General features: G+C 42.7%; 1 protein-coding gene across 2 annotated transcripts in view; it reads right to left on the bottom strand.

Annotated features, from left to right (window-relative positions):
- LOC141112452 (ribosomal protein S6 kinase alpha-4-like) overlaps positions 1-15,495 on the bottom strand; it is a 97,772-nt gene extending 82,277 nt beyond the window's left edge. For both annotated transcript variants that reach the window (XM_073605311.1, XM_073605312.1), the window contains exon 1: positions 15,168-15,495. In XM_073605311.1, the coding sequence (XP_073461412.1) occupies positions 15,168-15,216 (49 nt within the window). In that variant the 5' untranslated portion in view covers positions 15,217-15,495. The remainder of the gene's footprint in view (positions 1-15,167) is intronic.
- Between the last annotated feature and the right edge of the window lie 403 nt (positions 15,496-15,898).

The following is a 15,898-nucleotide window of genomic DNA, read 5'->3' as shown; positions in this document are numbered from 1 at the left end:
CTCTAGATGATATCAAAGCCATGGAGGAGCTCATGGAGCTATGGGACGAGGGACACATTGACGAAATGGAGCTCTTGGAAGCCCACATCCTGCATCAGGAAGGACCCACGGGCACTTCCATTGATGCCCCTCCTCCCTTGGCTCTTTCCTCCCCCAGGGAGTACAAATCCAAATTTAAGACCTTCCCCACACTACAGGGTAACCCCAATGTTTGGGCTTTTACCCAACAAGTTACGTACGATATCTGTAAAACTAAATGGAGGGACCTGTCACAGTCCAACCTGACACACCAACAGAAAGCAGCCCTGAGGTCATTACAATGGGACTAACGTCTGATTGTAAAACCTTCAGACAAGGGAGGTAACCTTGTTGTGATGACTAACGATCAGTACAAGTCAATGGTCTTGTGTCTCCTGTAAAACCGAGACTGGTACAAAAAAGTGTCTGCAACCCATGTAAACAACATGACCATCCGTTACACACAACTAATAGGGACTGCCTATCATCAAGGTCTAATTACCAAACAGACATGGGACTTTCTTAATGTCCCGTACCCTAGGATTCCCACACTATATGCCCTCCCTAAAATCCACAAGGATTTGCAAAATCCTCCTGGCCGACCGATAGTGTCCAGAAATGGGTGTCTAACCGAGAAGGCTAGCCAATTAGTCGACGACTTTCTCAGACCCTATGTTGAAGGTCTGACATCGTACCTACAGGATACTAGTGATCTTTTTAGAACATTAGACGGCTTAGCTATCCCTGAGGAAGCATGGCTTGTTACCCTTGATGTGGAAGCTCTCTACAACTCCATTCCCCATCATTTGGGGGTGGCGGTTGTGGAGGGCTTCATTTCTCAGAATACTGAAGTGTCTCCTGCCTACAATGGGTTTATTTTGGACCTCTTGAGGTTTATTTTGAAAAACAATATCTTCATGTTTGCACGCTCCCATTACCTCCAGGTACAGGGGGTCGCTATGGGGACCAAATGTGCTCCCTCCTATGCGAACCTGTACCTGGGGGAGTGGGAGCAGAGCAGAGTCTGTTTTTCAGGGAGGATTTGCAGACCCTGGTAGAACACATACCAATGTGGAGACGGTACATTGACAACGTTTTCCTAATCTGGACGGGCAGTAGGGAGGATCTCTCCCGCTTCTTTGATAGCCTTAAGTTGAATTCGTACAATCTCACTTTCACTATGGAAGCAAATCAGTCCACTTTAACCTTTTTGGATATAACAATTTTTGTTAATCCTGATAGAACTATAGGGACCACCCTATTTCGGAAGCCTTCAGCGGGAAATTCTCTCCTGCATGCCACCAGTTCACACCCACATTCCATGATAAGCAATGTTCCGTACGGACAATATTTAAGGCTTAGAAGAAATTGTAGTGTAAATGCCCACTTTGAATCTGAGGCCAAAGCACTAAGAGACCGCCTTAGACTACGTGGCTACAGCAACAAATACTTAAAAAGAGCTTATTTGAGGGCAAAAAAGCAGGACCGTTCCCATCTTATCCACGGTCGAACCATCCCCAGACCAGATCCCGGTCTGAGATTAATCACTAGATTTTCAGGACAACACCAGCAGGTACGGGATCTTCTCCAGAAACATTGGTACTTACTGATGGGAGACCCAAATGTCTCCAAACACCTAAAAGATTACCCGGAAATCACATATAGACGCTCTCGTTCAGTTAGGGATCACATTGTCCACAGTCATTATGCCCCTCCCTCTAAAGACAATACTAACTTCAAAGGGATTAGACCCTGTCACAAGTGTGACTTCTGTAGATATATCTACTCATCAAGTAATATTGCTCTTCCCAATGGACAATTTTACAATCCAAATTTTCTGACCACTTGCCAATCCATCGGTGTGGTCTATTTAATGATATGCGAGTGCAATGCTTTTTATGTGGGGAAAACTAAACGTCCTTTTTTCCACCGAATTAGAGACCATGTCTCCTTAGTCACCAAGAAGAAGATGGAGACCCCCATTAGCCTTCATTTAGGTTTATGTCATCAATTTGATGACAAAAAAATGCATTTTTTCGCCCTTGAATACGCCCCCCTAACGAAAGAGGGGGAGACTATGACAGGATTTTGCTGCAATGAGAAACTAGGTGGATTTTTGCTTTAAATGCCCTCAAATACCCTGGTTTAAACGATGTGTTAAGTTTTAAGCCTTTCCTTTAAAAAGTGTTTTGTTTTTTGTTTTTATCCACCACCTACCGTATTTAATAATTAGGCATGATTATTGCTACTTTTCATAATGTATATTTATTACATATTTTGTATACCCACTAAGTCATTAACCTGTCAATTGTGCCTTTTGCCCTTCCTCCACCCTTTTTTGGTATGTACGGACACCCGGGGCACTTTGCTGTTGGTCTTTAATCAATATTCCGACAGCTCTGTCTCCTCCATATGGGGACTGCCCATGGCCCCTGCACCCTGGTTTTCATCATTTTCCAGTCCTTTTCCCGCGAAGATCGGGAGGTTATCCGCCCCCTTGCATCTCCGATGGTCTCCTTTCTGTGTCCTGGTTTGGGCACCAGATTTTCCAAGATGGCCACTGCTCAATGAACGCTTCTGCATCATGAGCGTCGTCGCCATTTTTTGAGCCCCGATGCGCGCACATGCGCGGTCCTCTTGTTCGGTCCGCGGCATGACGGTGAGTCAGACGCCGTCATGCCAGAGAGGGTATAAAGCGGGGTTTTCCCTGCCACCCTCTGGCATTCCTTTCTGAACGTGAGGCAGGTAATGCTGTGGTCCTCCTGGCGGACCACCTCGGTGTCCCCTTCCGCTATTTTTGCTTGTTTCAAGTAAGTCCTTTATCCCTGGTTGAGCCATAGATCTACCATTGGATCTACAACTTATTGTATTACTTTTCATTTTCTTATTGCTGATTTTTTTAAATCTATAGTTTCCCATCCATGGGAAGCATAGCATCTGCTCATGCTGTCTGACCTGCAGAATCTATTCTGTGGCCTAGCCTAACACCTTGCAGAGCAGCACTCACTCCCCATTTCCTTTCAAGGAACCCTCCACCTAAGAGGCAATTTGTCTTCAACCATCTATTGGATGTGACTGATTCCACTCACCTCACAAGGTATTTCTAACTTTTACTACCCCTTGCGGTTTTATCATAAGAACCTTTTGCAATACTCATCCCTGGATCTTATTGGTTGATATTATTATTATTTTTGATTTTTACAGAGAGCTCCATCCTCTCTACATAGGAATTTTCTTCTTTTTTGTCCCTCTCTGCATACTTCCTAGGAGGCCAGGGTTGGAGGGCATAACGCACTGTCCATAATCTTGACCTTCAAATTTACCTCTACAGACATTTCTAGTCTCTACAATACTGGTAAGGTGGAATGGGTGTTTGTTTGTTTTTTTTTGTTTTTTTTATACATCTATGTATGCATATCATTATTTTTCAAATCATTACTTCTCAAATGTATTGTTATTTTTTTGCAATTTTGCTGATATATCATATTGTGATATCTATACCCTGCAACTGCTTACACAAAAATGTATTGATATATACTAATATGAGATTATACATATTAAATGAAATCAATAGGGTTTTTATGTATACCCTCGGACATGAGTATTTATTGTTTATTCATTTCTCATTTTATAGTTGATCAGATGTCACACTATATCTCCTGAAGAAGCTTTAGAAAGCGAAACATGTCGAGAAAGTGGTATTAAGCTCTGTATCACATCTGTATAGATCTGTTTTGGAAACATATCAGTTTGTTGTTTCATGTCTGTCTTTTTTTAAAAAAAAGATTTTTTAATAAGATTTATTAATAAAGTATATATATTTTTTTATTCTTGCAATCTTTCATCTTGTCTATTGAGCACCCTCAAAGTCCCTTGGCCTCAAGTCCTTCTTTTTTTCAATTTGCATTCAATATTGGGATGTGGTTTTCCTGTTTGATTCCCCCCCTCTATCCTTATGAAATATCTACTTTATATTTGTTAGGCCTCATCCACATGGCCAATTTGGGCCATACACCACTACAAATTAGCAGGTATTCACAGGTATTTTCAATCATTGGTGGCCAGCAACCTGTACAAATCAATGGCTGCTGGCTGGGGCTCGTCCACGAACCTGTGAATACCTGTTGCACATTTATGCTGATTCTTGGTGGTATTCGGCCCAAATTGGCCACATGAACGAGTCCTTAAATGTTCCCATTTACACAGCATTGCGTAAAACCAAATTTATTAAAGCGGAGGTCTGCCCACCGCTGTAAAAAAATAAATAAATAAAAAATCTTTCCATCAGCTGTCGGGTGCTGCTGCCGACATTGCAGGTAAGGGAACCCGGCAGTGTAGCCTTATGGCTTCACGCTGGGAACCCTACTGCGCATGCACGAGGCTCCGCTCCTCTCTCCTACTGGCCCGGCAACAGGGGCAGGAGGAGGGAGCCAAGCCGTCACGTCAATATGTGGCTGTGGCTCCCGGAAGTGGGAACAGGTAACCTGTCAAAGAACGGTATCCTATCCCCCCTCCCCCCGGAAAGGTGCCAATTGTGGCACCAGAGAGGGGTGGCGAAACAAATGAGCGGAAGTTCCACTTTTGGGTGGAACTCCGCTTTAAAACAATGCTGCTTACCTTTTATTGGTTGAAAAATTCTACTTTGCTTAGCCCTTTTGTGCAACATTAACCCCTTGCTGAAGAGTGCACACACACATGCGGCTTCATTGTAGAAGGTCTTCTTCTGTGGTCTGCATATGTGCATACCTGTGTTTGTACTGTGCATTCCCAGCACGGAGGCCAAGTGGTCACCAACGATCAGAAGCCAGGAGGATCAGCTCACAATATCGCTGATTGGCTATCACACTGACAAGTCACTGTACAACCTGCCCCTGTACACTTTCTCCTCTTGAATAAATAAAAAATTACATTGTATTGTTTTCTTCTTGCAAGCAATTAATAAGATTTTTTATTTAGTGCCAGTGTGTTTTAGGTAGGATAAAAAAATGTGCACTATTGTTTCTGAGCCCTACTATGGGTATAAAGAACAAATAATGTAAACATATGTGGTATCGTGATTATCAGGAGTTGGAGGATTTATTTAAGATTGTTCTTTGGTGGTAAGTTATGGAAAGGCAAGCAATATACAGGTAAATTCAAATTATAATATATTTTAATTCTACTTTTTTGGGCCACTTTTCCTTTGATGATAAAATAATTAGATATTCATTAAAGAATATGTTAACCCAACATTTACATTTCCTGATAATATGTACTTGTATCAAAAAGTGTCCTCTTCTCTCTGTATTGTTTCTTTTGTGCAAAATTCCTGGTGTGCCTGCCAGTCCCTCTGCTTTCCTATTAAAAACTGACCACACTAGGCATGAGAGCACAGTGTGGTCAGTTTTCTGGCTGTGTTGGGAACCCAGCCTGTTCACTTCTAATGATTAGGTTTGTGCTGACACCCTGCACAGCCACTCACTGGGAAGACCAGTGTACTGCTGTTTCTCCTCCCCTAGTTCTCTAAGCTCCTTATGCAGCTGAGAACAGAGGGTATATGATCATTTATAAAAAGGGGGAAAAGGTATTTATAAAATAGTGTTGTTATCTATACACAAATGTTCTGCCTTTCATTTTTGAATAGGTTGTTTTCCAAGATTAGCGTTTGCATATACTTTAACATTTACCACCAAATGAAGGCCCAAATTGTCCAGAAAAAACAAGGTATAATTCATCTGGATACTCTAAGCAGTTGTGATGATATGTACAACACATGTCAAAGTTGCAAAACTAGGCTAAGGCATTAAGGCGTGTTTGGACCTTCATCCTTCAGGGTCGGTTCACACTAGGACGACTTGTCAGGCGACCTAGCCACCTGACAAGTAGCGTCCAGTTCTGTACAATGGAACCGTTCCGTTGCGTCGCTCCGACTTAGAAAAAGGTTCCTGTACTACTTTGGGGGCGACTTGCATAGACTTCTATACAGAAGTCGTTTTGCAAGTCGCCGCCCCTGTCATGTCCAGGTCGCCTGAGGCAGTCGCGCTGCAAGTCGCGCTGCCTCAGTGTGAACCGGGGCTTAGGGGGTAAGAAGTGGACTGGGGAGTTATTTTCACCTTAACAACTCCATGTCTGTACTGTGCTGGCAGATCTTATTTTTTGTTATGAACTAGATATGCACACTCCCTGTGCTAACAAAGAGTTAAAGCTGTAAAAATAAAATACCTGTAAAGATTGTTGTCTTATATATAACTGCTGCTGCATTTGGTAAATCTGTTGCTTTCAAAAATCCTGTACATTACTAACAGCGCCACACTTCCAGCCGTGAAACTTACACTAAGGCCCCTTTCACACTGGGGCGGTAGGGGGCGTCGGCGGTAAAACAGCGCTATTTTTAGCGCTGTTTTACCGCGGTATTCGGCTGCTAGCGGTGCGGTTTTAACCCCCCGCTGGCGGCCGAAAAAGGGTTAAAACCCCTTGTATAGCACGGCTATAGCCGCGGTATTACCGCGGTATAGCTGCGCTGTCCCATTGATTTCAATGGGCAGGAGCGGTTTAGGAGCGGTGAATACACCGCTTCTTCACCGCTCCAAAGATGCGGCTTGCAGGAGATTTTTTCTTCTCCTGCCAGCGCACCGCTTCAGTGTGAAAGCCCTCGGGCTTTCACACTGAACAAACAGCGGAGGCTGTTTAGGGGCGGTTTGCAGGCAATAACGCCTGCAAACCGCCCCAGTGTGAAGGGGGCCTAACAGCTCTAGTACAGTTTTCACAGGAGATTGCTCGTTCTCCACCTCACTCATTCAAAAAATATCCAGTATACTTTTCAAAGAATACAAGGCATTCTGTGAATGGACGAGAGAAGAGGATGGTGAATGAACAATGCAGTCTCCACTGTCCAATCACAGGATGCCATGTACTCTGTAAAATAAATTTTATGAACAAACAAGGTGGAAAGTGAGCGACCTGCCGTGAAAATTGTACTAAAACTGTGGCTGTAAGTTTTAGCACCAGACGTACATTTCCTACAGGAATAATGACAGCAACAGTTTTGCCAAAAGCAGCAGAAGCCAAATACAGGACAACTATTAGAGGAATTTTATTTTTAGAAAGTAACTGTCAAGATATTGTTTGTTTCTCGAGGTTCAGCTGTAAAGATCTCAAGGCTTGGGTGGTACATTGTTTTTAACAAGCATTTAAAATAATCTGCCCCTCACTCTATCCCCTATTTGCATGCTTTGCAAGCTACTCTAAATAATACAAGCCATGTATGTATAGTATCCTATGTTTAAATCTGCTAGACAGGAAAGATTTTTTTTTTTTATCAATTAAATTTAGTTATGGTGTATGGATGGGAACACACAAACACATACTGGAGGGTTCTCAAATGTTACTGCAAAAGTGGCAATAAACTTCAAATTCCAACTGGACTGCAGTGATCTGGAGCCAGCGACACAGGATCCTGATCATGTGATTGCTTTAAGAGCCAATCATAGCGATGTCATGATTGGGACACTGCCTCCAAGTGTTGACACCCACTTAAGACTGAACTCCATGAATTATCTGTACCGCATATTTACATTGGTCCCACTTGACACAACATTTAGGCCCCTTTCACACTGGGGCGGGAGGTGCGCCGGCGGTAAAGCGCCGCTATTTTTAGCGGCGCTTTACCGTCGTTTTAGCGGAGGTATTTGGCCGCTAGCGTGCGGTTTTACCCCCCACTAGCGGCCGAGAAAGGGTTAAAAACCACCACAAAGCGCCTCTGCAGAGGTCCAAAGATGCTGCTAGCAGGACTTTTTTTCCTGTCCTGTTAGCGCACCGCTCCAGTGTGAAAGCCGAGACAAAGCAGCGGCACTTTACAGGCGCTATTTTTAGCGCTGTAGCTCCTGTAAAGCGCCCCAGTGTAAAAGGGGTCTAATATGCATATTTAATACCTGATGGGTTACTGTACAAGCTAACAATCACTGAAGTAGATTGCCACAATCTCCTGGGTCCTGATTGGGATCTGTGTGATTAGCTTCCCCTCCGCACACAGAGGGGGTCGCTTGTTTGGCACTGGCCCCATTCACAGAACACCTTTGGTATTTTGTTTTTCAATGCATACAAGGCATTCGCTGATTGGGTGAGTTAGAGAGGAGGGACCGGGACATCACAATTTCCACCTCATCCAATCACAGAACTCTGTATTCATTGAAAAAAAAATGCAAGTAATTTTATAAATGATGGCAGAGCAGGGTTACATAGTTAGTCTGGTTGAAGTCTATCTAGTTTAACTAATAAAAGGGAAAAAAATGAAATAAAGAAAAAAAAAAAGTACAATCCTATACCCACAGCTGATCCAGAAGAGGGGGAAAAAAACAGCAAAACCATGATGCAAAAATTCCTTCCTGGTCCCCTAAGGCTCGATTCACACCTATGCATGTTGCTTTTGAGCGTTTTTGGAGGGTTTTTTTTCATGCTTGCCACGTTTTTGAGCAGCGTTTTTGTAGCGTTTTTGCGGCGTTTTTGCCGCGATTTGCGTTTTGCGTTTTTTTTTTTTTTTTTTTCATTTTTTTTTTACAGTCTTACAAAAAAATTACAAAAAAAAAAAAAATAAAAAAAACGGCAAAAACGCACCAAAAACGCACCAAAAACGCATCAAAAACGCTGCAAAAACGGTGCACTTGCGTTTTTGATGCTTGTCCATTGAAAACCATTACATGCAAAACGCTGCTTTTTGCATGAAAAAAAGTCCCCGACCCTTTCCAAAAACGCAGAGATACAAAAAAGCATTGATGTGAACATGTTCCATAGGAACCCATGTTAAAAAATTCCCGTGCATTTCTGCAAAATGCAAAATGCATCAAAAAACGCGCTAGTGTGAATGGGGCCTAAGAGGCAATCAGATTTAACCTGAATCAACTTTACCTATAAATGTTAGTGTCCAGTTATATTATGTACATTTAGGAAAGAATCCAGGCCTTTTTCAAACCAATCTACTGAGCTGGACAGAACTACCTCTGGAGGGAGTCTATTCCACATTTTCACTTTTCCTCTAGATGTAAAGAGTGCCCCCTTGTCCCCTGTGATGACCTTAAAGTGAATAACTCAACACCAAGTTCACTATATGGACCACTTATGTTTTTATACATGTTGATTATATCCCCCCTTAATCTCCTCTTCTCAAGAGAGAATACATTCAGTTCCTCTAATCTTTCCTCATAGCTGAACTCCTCCATTCCTCTTATCAGTTTGGATGCCCTTCTCTGCACTTTCTCCAGTTCCCCGATATCCTTTTTGAGAACTGGTGCCCAAAACTGAACTGCATATATTCCATACCTCTTTTAATACAAGAAAGGACTTTGCTCGCTTTGGAAACTGCAACTTGGCATTATAGTGCCAAGTGCTTTCACACTGGAGCGGTGCGTTTGCAGGATGGTATAAAAAAGTCCTGCAAGCCGCATCTTTGCAGCACTGTAGGAGTTGTGTATACACCGCTCCTAAGCACCCCCGCCCATTGAAAACAATGGGGCAGCACCACCAAAGCGCCGCTGCAGCGGGCGGTTTTAACCCTCTTTTGGCCGCTAGCGGAGGTTAAAACCATGGCTGAATAGCGCTGCTAAAACGGCGGTAAAGCGGCGCTAAAAATAGCGCCACTTTACTGACGACACCCGCCCCAGTGTGAAAGGGCTCTTAATCTCTGTCTATGAACGCAGTTCACTGTGCCATCGAAAAATGCAAGTTAAAGCTCTATCATGCAGAAGAAGAAACCATATCAGAACATGATCCATTAACACCATTTTCTTCTCTGGGCCAAAGCTCATTTAACCACTTCAGCCCGGGAAGAACTGATCCCCTTCCTGACCAGAGCACTTTTTGTGATATGGCACTGTGCCCCTTTAACTGACAATTGTGCGGTCATGCGGCGTTGTACCCAAACAAAATTGACGTATTTTTTTTTCCACAAATAGAGCTTTCTTTTGGTGATATTTGATCACTTCTGCGTTTTTTATTATTTGCACTATAAACAAAAAAAGAGCGACAATTTTTAAAAAAAAGCAATATTTTCTACTTTTTGCTATAATAAATATCCCCCAAAAATATATAAAAAAAACAAATTTCATTCTCAGTTTAGGCCGATATGTATTCTTCTACATATTTTTGGTAAAAAAAAAAAAAATTCACAATAAGCGTATATTGATTGGTCTGCGCAAAAGTTATAGCGTTTACAAAATAGGGGATAGATTTATTGCATTTTTATTATTTTTTTTATTAGTAATGGCGACGATCTGCGACTTTTATCGTGACTGCGACATTGCGGCGGACACATTGGACACTTTTGACACTATTTTGGGACCAGTGACATTTATAAAGCGATCAGTGCTATAAAAATGCACTGATTACTGTGTAAATGACACTGGCAGGGAAGGGGCTAAACACTAGGGGGCGATCAAGGGGTTAAATGTGTCCTAGGGAGTGATTCTAACTGTGGGGGGGGGGGTGGGCTCATTACAACATGACAGAGATCAGTGCTCCCGATGACAGGGAGCAGTAGCTCCCTGTCATGTTACTAGGCAGAACAGGGAAATGCCTTGTCTCCCCGCTCCGTGTCACGATCGCGGGCCCCCGGTGGACATCGAATCCGCGGGCATGCTCACAATGCCACGTCTTAAAGGGGACATACAGGTACACCCATTTGCGCAGCCGTGCCATTGTGCCGACGTACATTGTCGTGCGCTGGTCGGCAAGCGGTTAAAATCGTCTGTTGCAAAGTGAAAAACTGTTCTATGATCAGACGAATCAAAGTTGGACATCCTTTTTGGCAACCATTGAGTGCGGCATCCTCCAGAACAAAGAGGAGAGGAACCTTCTGGCTTGTTTTAAAAGCCTGCATCTCTGATGGTATAGGGGTGCATGAGTGGGTATGCAAAGGACAGCTTGAACATCTGGAAAAGGCACCATCCATATTCCAAGGTTTTAGAGCAGCATATGCTCCCATCCAGATGATGTCTTTCAGGAAAGACCTTGCATATTTCAGCAGTAAATTGCTAAACTGCATACTGCATCTATGACAACAGCATGGCTTTGTAGCAGAAGAGTCCAGGTGCTTAACTGGCCTGCCTGCATCCCAGACCTTTCACAAATTGAAAATATTTGGCGCACGAGAAAGAAGTCCCAGGACTGTTGAGCAGTTAAAATCCTATTTCAGGCAAGAATGGGGTGATGTTTCTCGCCCAAAACTCCAGCAACTGGTCTCCTCAGTTACTAGACATTTGCAGAATGTTGGTAATCAGTTGCCGACAGCATACTTTCGCTTAACTGCTACAGTGCAGGCTGGCTGCCCAGAATCATGTATATATACGTAACTTTGCATTTCTGGACACGGGGCGCATGTGCCCGTCCGCCCACCCTGCTGTGCTGTCACTGGCTCCAGCACACATGCCAATCACTGGGTCCCGGGATCGGCCAATTGGCGGAGTGAGGGACAGGAGAGAGCTCTGTGTAGGTACACACAGGGCTCTCTGCTAACAGCAATGATGTGCTGGATTTTGTTTCCCTGCAAAGCAGGGAATAAAAACCGGCACATCCCTTAGCAAAAGCACCACACAGTAAACACTTTACACTTGTGAGGCACACAGTTAACCCCTTCCCAGCCAGTGTCATTAGTACAGTGTCAGTGTATATTACAGGGTGGAAAAAAAATCAATTAAAACAAAAAAATATCAGATTTTTTAAATTTAAATCTGATTTTTATCAAATTTATTTTGATAAAATGTTTTTGGAGGATAAATCTATCAATTTAAGATACATTAGTAATTAGTTTATTCAGTATGAAATGGAGCTTAGTTATGTAGCATGAGGCTGTATATTCTGCAATAGTTACAGCTTTGGTAAACTCATTCAATTAATCCAAGCTCTGCAAGCTGAGATAACATACACTGCATTGATGCATTTACACAATTTCATAGTAACCATGAGATAAAACAAAGTTCAGGAGTATTCCTTTATCCCATTGCTTTGCATATCTATGTACACTGCAAACTGTATGATTGAATCGGTTCTGATATCGCTGTTTTACTAAACTGACAGCTTATCCTAAATAGGAAACCTTCATTTTGTTTGCAACTATTAAAGATTCTAACTACCAGTAAGAATAAGTCATTACATTTAAAGAGCACCTGTCATTTCAGATCTATCATGGCAGCGCCTGTTAGCGGGCATCCACTCACCTGCTACCGCCACGTCCCTCCCCTTGCTGTGTCACTGCCGCATCACCAGCCACCCCCAATAAAGTGAATGGGACTGTCGGTGAGTCAACAGCAGGTCAAAGGAGGAGCCGCTGCGGGACAGAGATGACAGTTGCTCTTTAAAAATGATGGTTTAAATCGAGTTGATTTAAATTAAGCCTTTTTACTAGTGATTTAAATCAAATCCACCCAGGTATATTATAAGCACAAATCACTATATTAGCCCCAGTTCACACAACTTGTCAAGAGATTTGACAGTTCCAAATCGCATGACAAGTCACACCTTATTGTTCACAATAGAACTGTTCAAATCGGCTCAACTCCGACTTTGTGGTGCCGCACCGATTTGAAAAACGGTTCCTGCACTATTTTTTGCGATTTCAGGTGCGATTTGCATTGACATTTGTGCATGAAATCGCACAGATGCCAGGCAAGTCGCACATGAAATTGCACTGACTTGCGGCTTTGAAATTGTGCTACTTCAAGTGAAGTAGCACAATTTCAAAGTCACATTTAGAGTGAACCAGGGTTAAAACTTTTTTTTTTGTTTTGGATAGAGTGCAAAAGGATTAGAACGCCTATGAGGTTTTTTTTGCTGTCTGTGCCCCCTTTGAGGAGATTCATCCTCTCTATCTCTCCTGATTACCATTATCATAAAAAAATTAAAGTAAAAGAAAATTCCAAATTTTGGGTTGTCCCCAGAAATGTAATAGAGGGAAAATCTTCCAATGGGGACATAACAGTTCTGGTGACCTGGGGGTCCCCAAGGAATTTCCTTAATTTGCAGGGATTTCCTTTCACTTCCTGTTTGGCTATGGGACAGGAAGTGAAGGAAAATCTCTGCAATGGGACACAGATAGCGACAAAAAAATCTGACAGGGTTTATAACCCATTCTTACTCTATCCAAAATGAAAAAAAAAAGTTTTGCCTATAGTTCTACTTTAAGAGCCCTTTCACACTGGGGTGTTGGGGTCATCTGCGGTAAAACTCTGCTATTTTTAGCAACGCTTTACCGTCGTTTTAGCTGTGCTTCCTGGCTGCTAGCGTGCACTTTTACCCCCCTGCGCTTTCTGGCCAAAAAGGGTTAAAAGTGCCCACAAAGCGCCGCTTTGCTGGCGCTGCCCATTGGCACTTTAGGAGCGGTGTGTACACTGCTCCTAAAGCGCCTCAAAGAAGCTCCTTGCAGGACTTTTTTTGATGTCCTGGCAGCGCAGTGCTCCAGTGTGAAAGCACTCAGGTTTATATTGGAGTGACAGGAGAGGCGTTTTACAGGCGCTATTTTTATCGCTATAGCGCCTGTACAGCGCCTCCGTGAAAGGGGTCTTAAGTGTCACGGTCAGTTAGTCAGCTCCCAGAAAGTGTCAGTTAGTGTCAGATTTCCTGTCGCACTATCACAGTCCCTCTATAAATCTGTGATCACCGCCATTACTGGTATATTAAAAAAAAAAAAAAAAATTCCAGTATTTATACTAAAGTTTGTAGACCCTATAACTTTTATGCAAAATAATAAGTATACATTACTGTGATTTTTTTTTTACCAGAAATATGTAGCAGAATATTACATTTATGAAGAAATTTGATTTTTAAAACATTTTTATTGGATATGTTTTATAGTAAAAAGTAAAAAATATATATTTTTTTTTTTTCAAAAAAACAGTCTTTTTACATTTATATTGCAAGGAGATAAAAAACCGTGGTGGTGATCAAATACCACCAAAAGAAAGCTTTATTTGTTGGGGGAAAAAACGATATAAATTTAATTTGCATACAGCATTACAGCACGCAATTGCCAGTTAATGTTAAAACATGTACGACAGGACTATAAGCGGGGCAGTAGCCAATAGCTTTCGTCTCTTAATTTATTCTGAGCATGCGTGGCACTTTGTCCACACGCGGTCGGAATTTACGCAAATGGATTTTGTTGTCGGAAAATTTTATAGCAAGCTCTCAAACTTTGTGTGACGCAAATTCTGATGGAAAAAGTCCGATGGAGCCCACACACGGTCGGAATTTCTGACAAAAAGCTCCGATCGCACATATTCCGTCGTAAAATCCGACCGTGTGTACAGGGCAAAAAAAATTCAACGCAACGCCTATGGAGATTTTTAGGTACCGTCCTTTGTCACCATTCCACAAGTGTGCGCAATTTCAAAGCATGACATGTTAGGTATCTATTTACTCGGCATAACATCATCTTTCACATTATACAAAAAAATTGGGCTAACTTTACTGTTTAGTTTTGTTTTTTTTTTTTCATTCATGAAAGTTCCCCCCCCCCCCAAAAAAAAAATTGCGTTTGAAAGACTGCTGCGCAAATACAGCGTGACATAAAATATTGCAACAATCGTTTTAATCTCTAGGGTCTCTGCTAAAAAAATATATAATGTTTGGGGTTCTAAGTAATTTTCTATCAAAAAAATAGGGATTTTAACTTGTAAGCAACAAATGTCAGAAATAGGCTTAGGCGTGAAAGGGTTAAAGTAGCGCAGTGCTAAATAGCAAAAAATGGCCTGGTCATGAAGGGGGGTAAATTCTTCTGGAGGTCAAGCGGTGAAAAGAAGCGGGGATGGTAAACACAGCCCTGTCCCTACTTTTTTGAGACATGTTGCTGCCATCAATTTTAAAATGACATTTGAATTTTTGGAAAATAGTCAATTTTCTCAGTATTGACATTTGTTGTTTTCTATTTTCGTTTGTAAATAAAAAAATCGGGGTTATTGTGCATTGTGTAGATAGCGGTAGGTAGCCGGTAGGTACAGTGACGCCCCCCCCAGGCGGTATGTCGGGGTGAGGGCCCGGTAGTCTCCCCGGTGTACTGAGCACACCGCCGGCCCTGTTATACAATCATAATCCCCGGATAGACGGTAATATGGAGAGTACAGGATACAAGCTAAGTGTGCGCCGTGTTTTCCGGGCCGCCCGTGTGATAGGAGGAGTCCGGTTACCGTGCACTGGTGTGGGAGCCTTGGGGTCGGAGCTGTCCGGTTCTCCCATGTCCGGTGTTGCTGGGGATCCGGTGTCCGCCGCTCCTTCCTCTCCGCCCCGGGCTCCGGGCTACGCTATGAGGAAAATGGCACAAGAGTGAAATGTGGAACTTCCTGTACGGCTGTGCGCACTGTAGGGTGTTGCCATGTGTGTGTCAGACTGTAATGTGATACAGTAGTGTGTGTGTGTGTGTGCTGCATTGGGTGTGTCGCAATGTGTAGCATGGAGGGTGTGTCGTAGCTACTCTGTGTTTTCTTCACCCTTCACTGCGGGTGTGCAGGAAGCCTGGTGACAACACACACTGGTGACATGGGGGACAGTAGTCATGTGAGGCTGGGAGAGGACTGGCCAGGCTCTAAGGTCTTACAGCATACATGTTTACTACACAACACACACACCCTGTGTATTACAGTCCAGTATTATGTGTATTCAGTGTTCAGTACACACACCCTGTGTATTACAGTCCAGTATTATGTGTATTCAGTGTTCAGTACACACACCCTGTGTATTACAGTCCAGTATTATGTGTATTCAGTGTTCAGTACACACACCCTGTGTATTACAGTCCAGTATTATGTGTATTGAGTGTTCAGTACACACACCCCGTGTATTACAGTCCAGTATTATGTGTATTGAGTGTTCAGTACACACACCCTGTGTATTACAGTCCAGTATTATATGTATTCAGTGT

This window comes from Aquarana catesbeiana, linkage group LG11 (assembly GCF_042186555.1).
Source record: "Aquarana catesbeiana isolate 2022-GZ linkage group LG11, ASM4218655v1, whole genome shotgun sequence".
NCBI lineage: Eukaryota > Metazoa > Chordata > Amphibia > Anura > Ranidae > Aquarana > Aquarana catesbeiana.
This window is presented reverse-complemented; position numbering and strand designations above follow the sequence as displayed.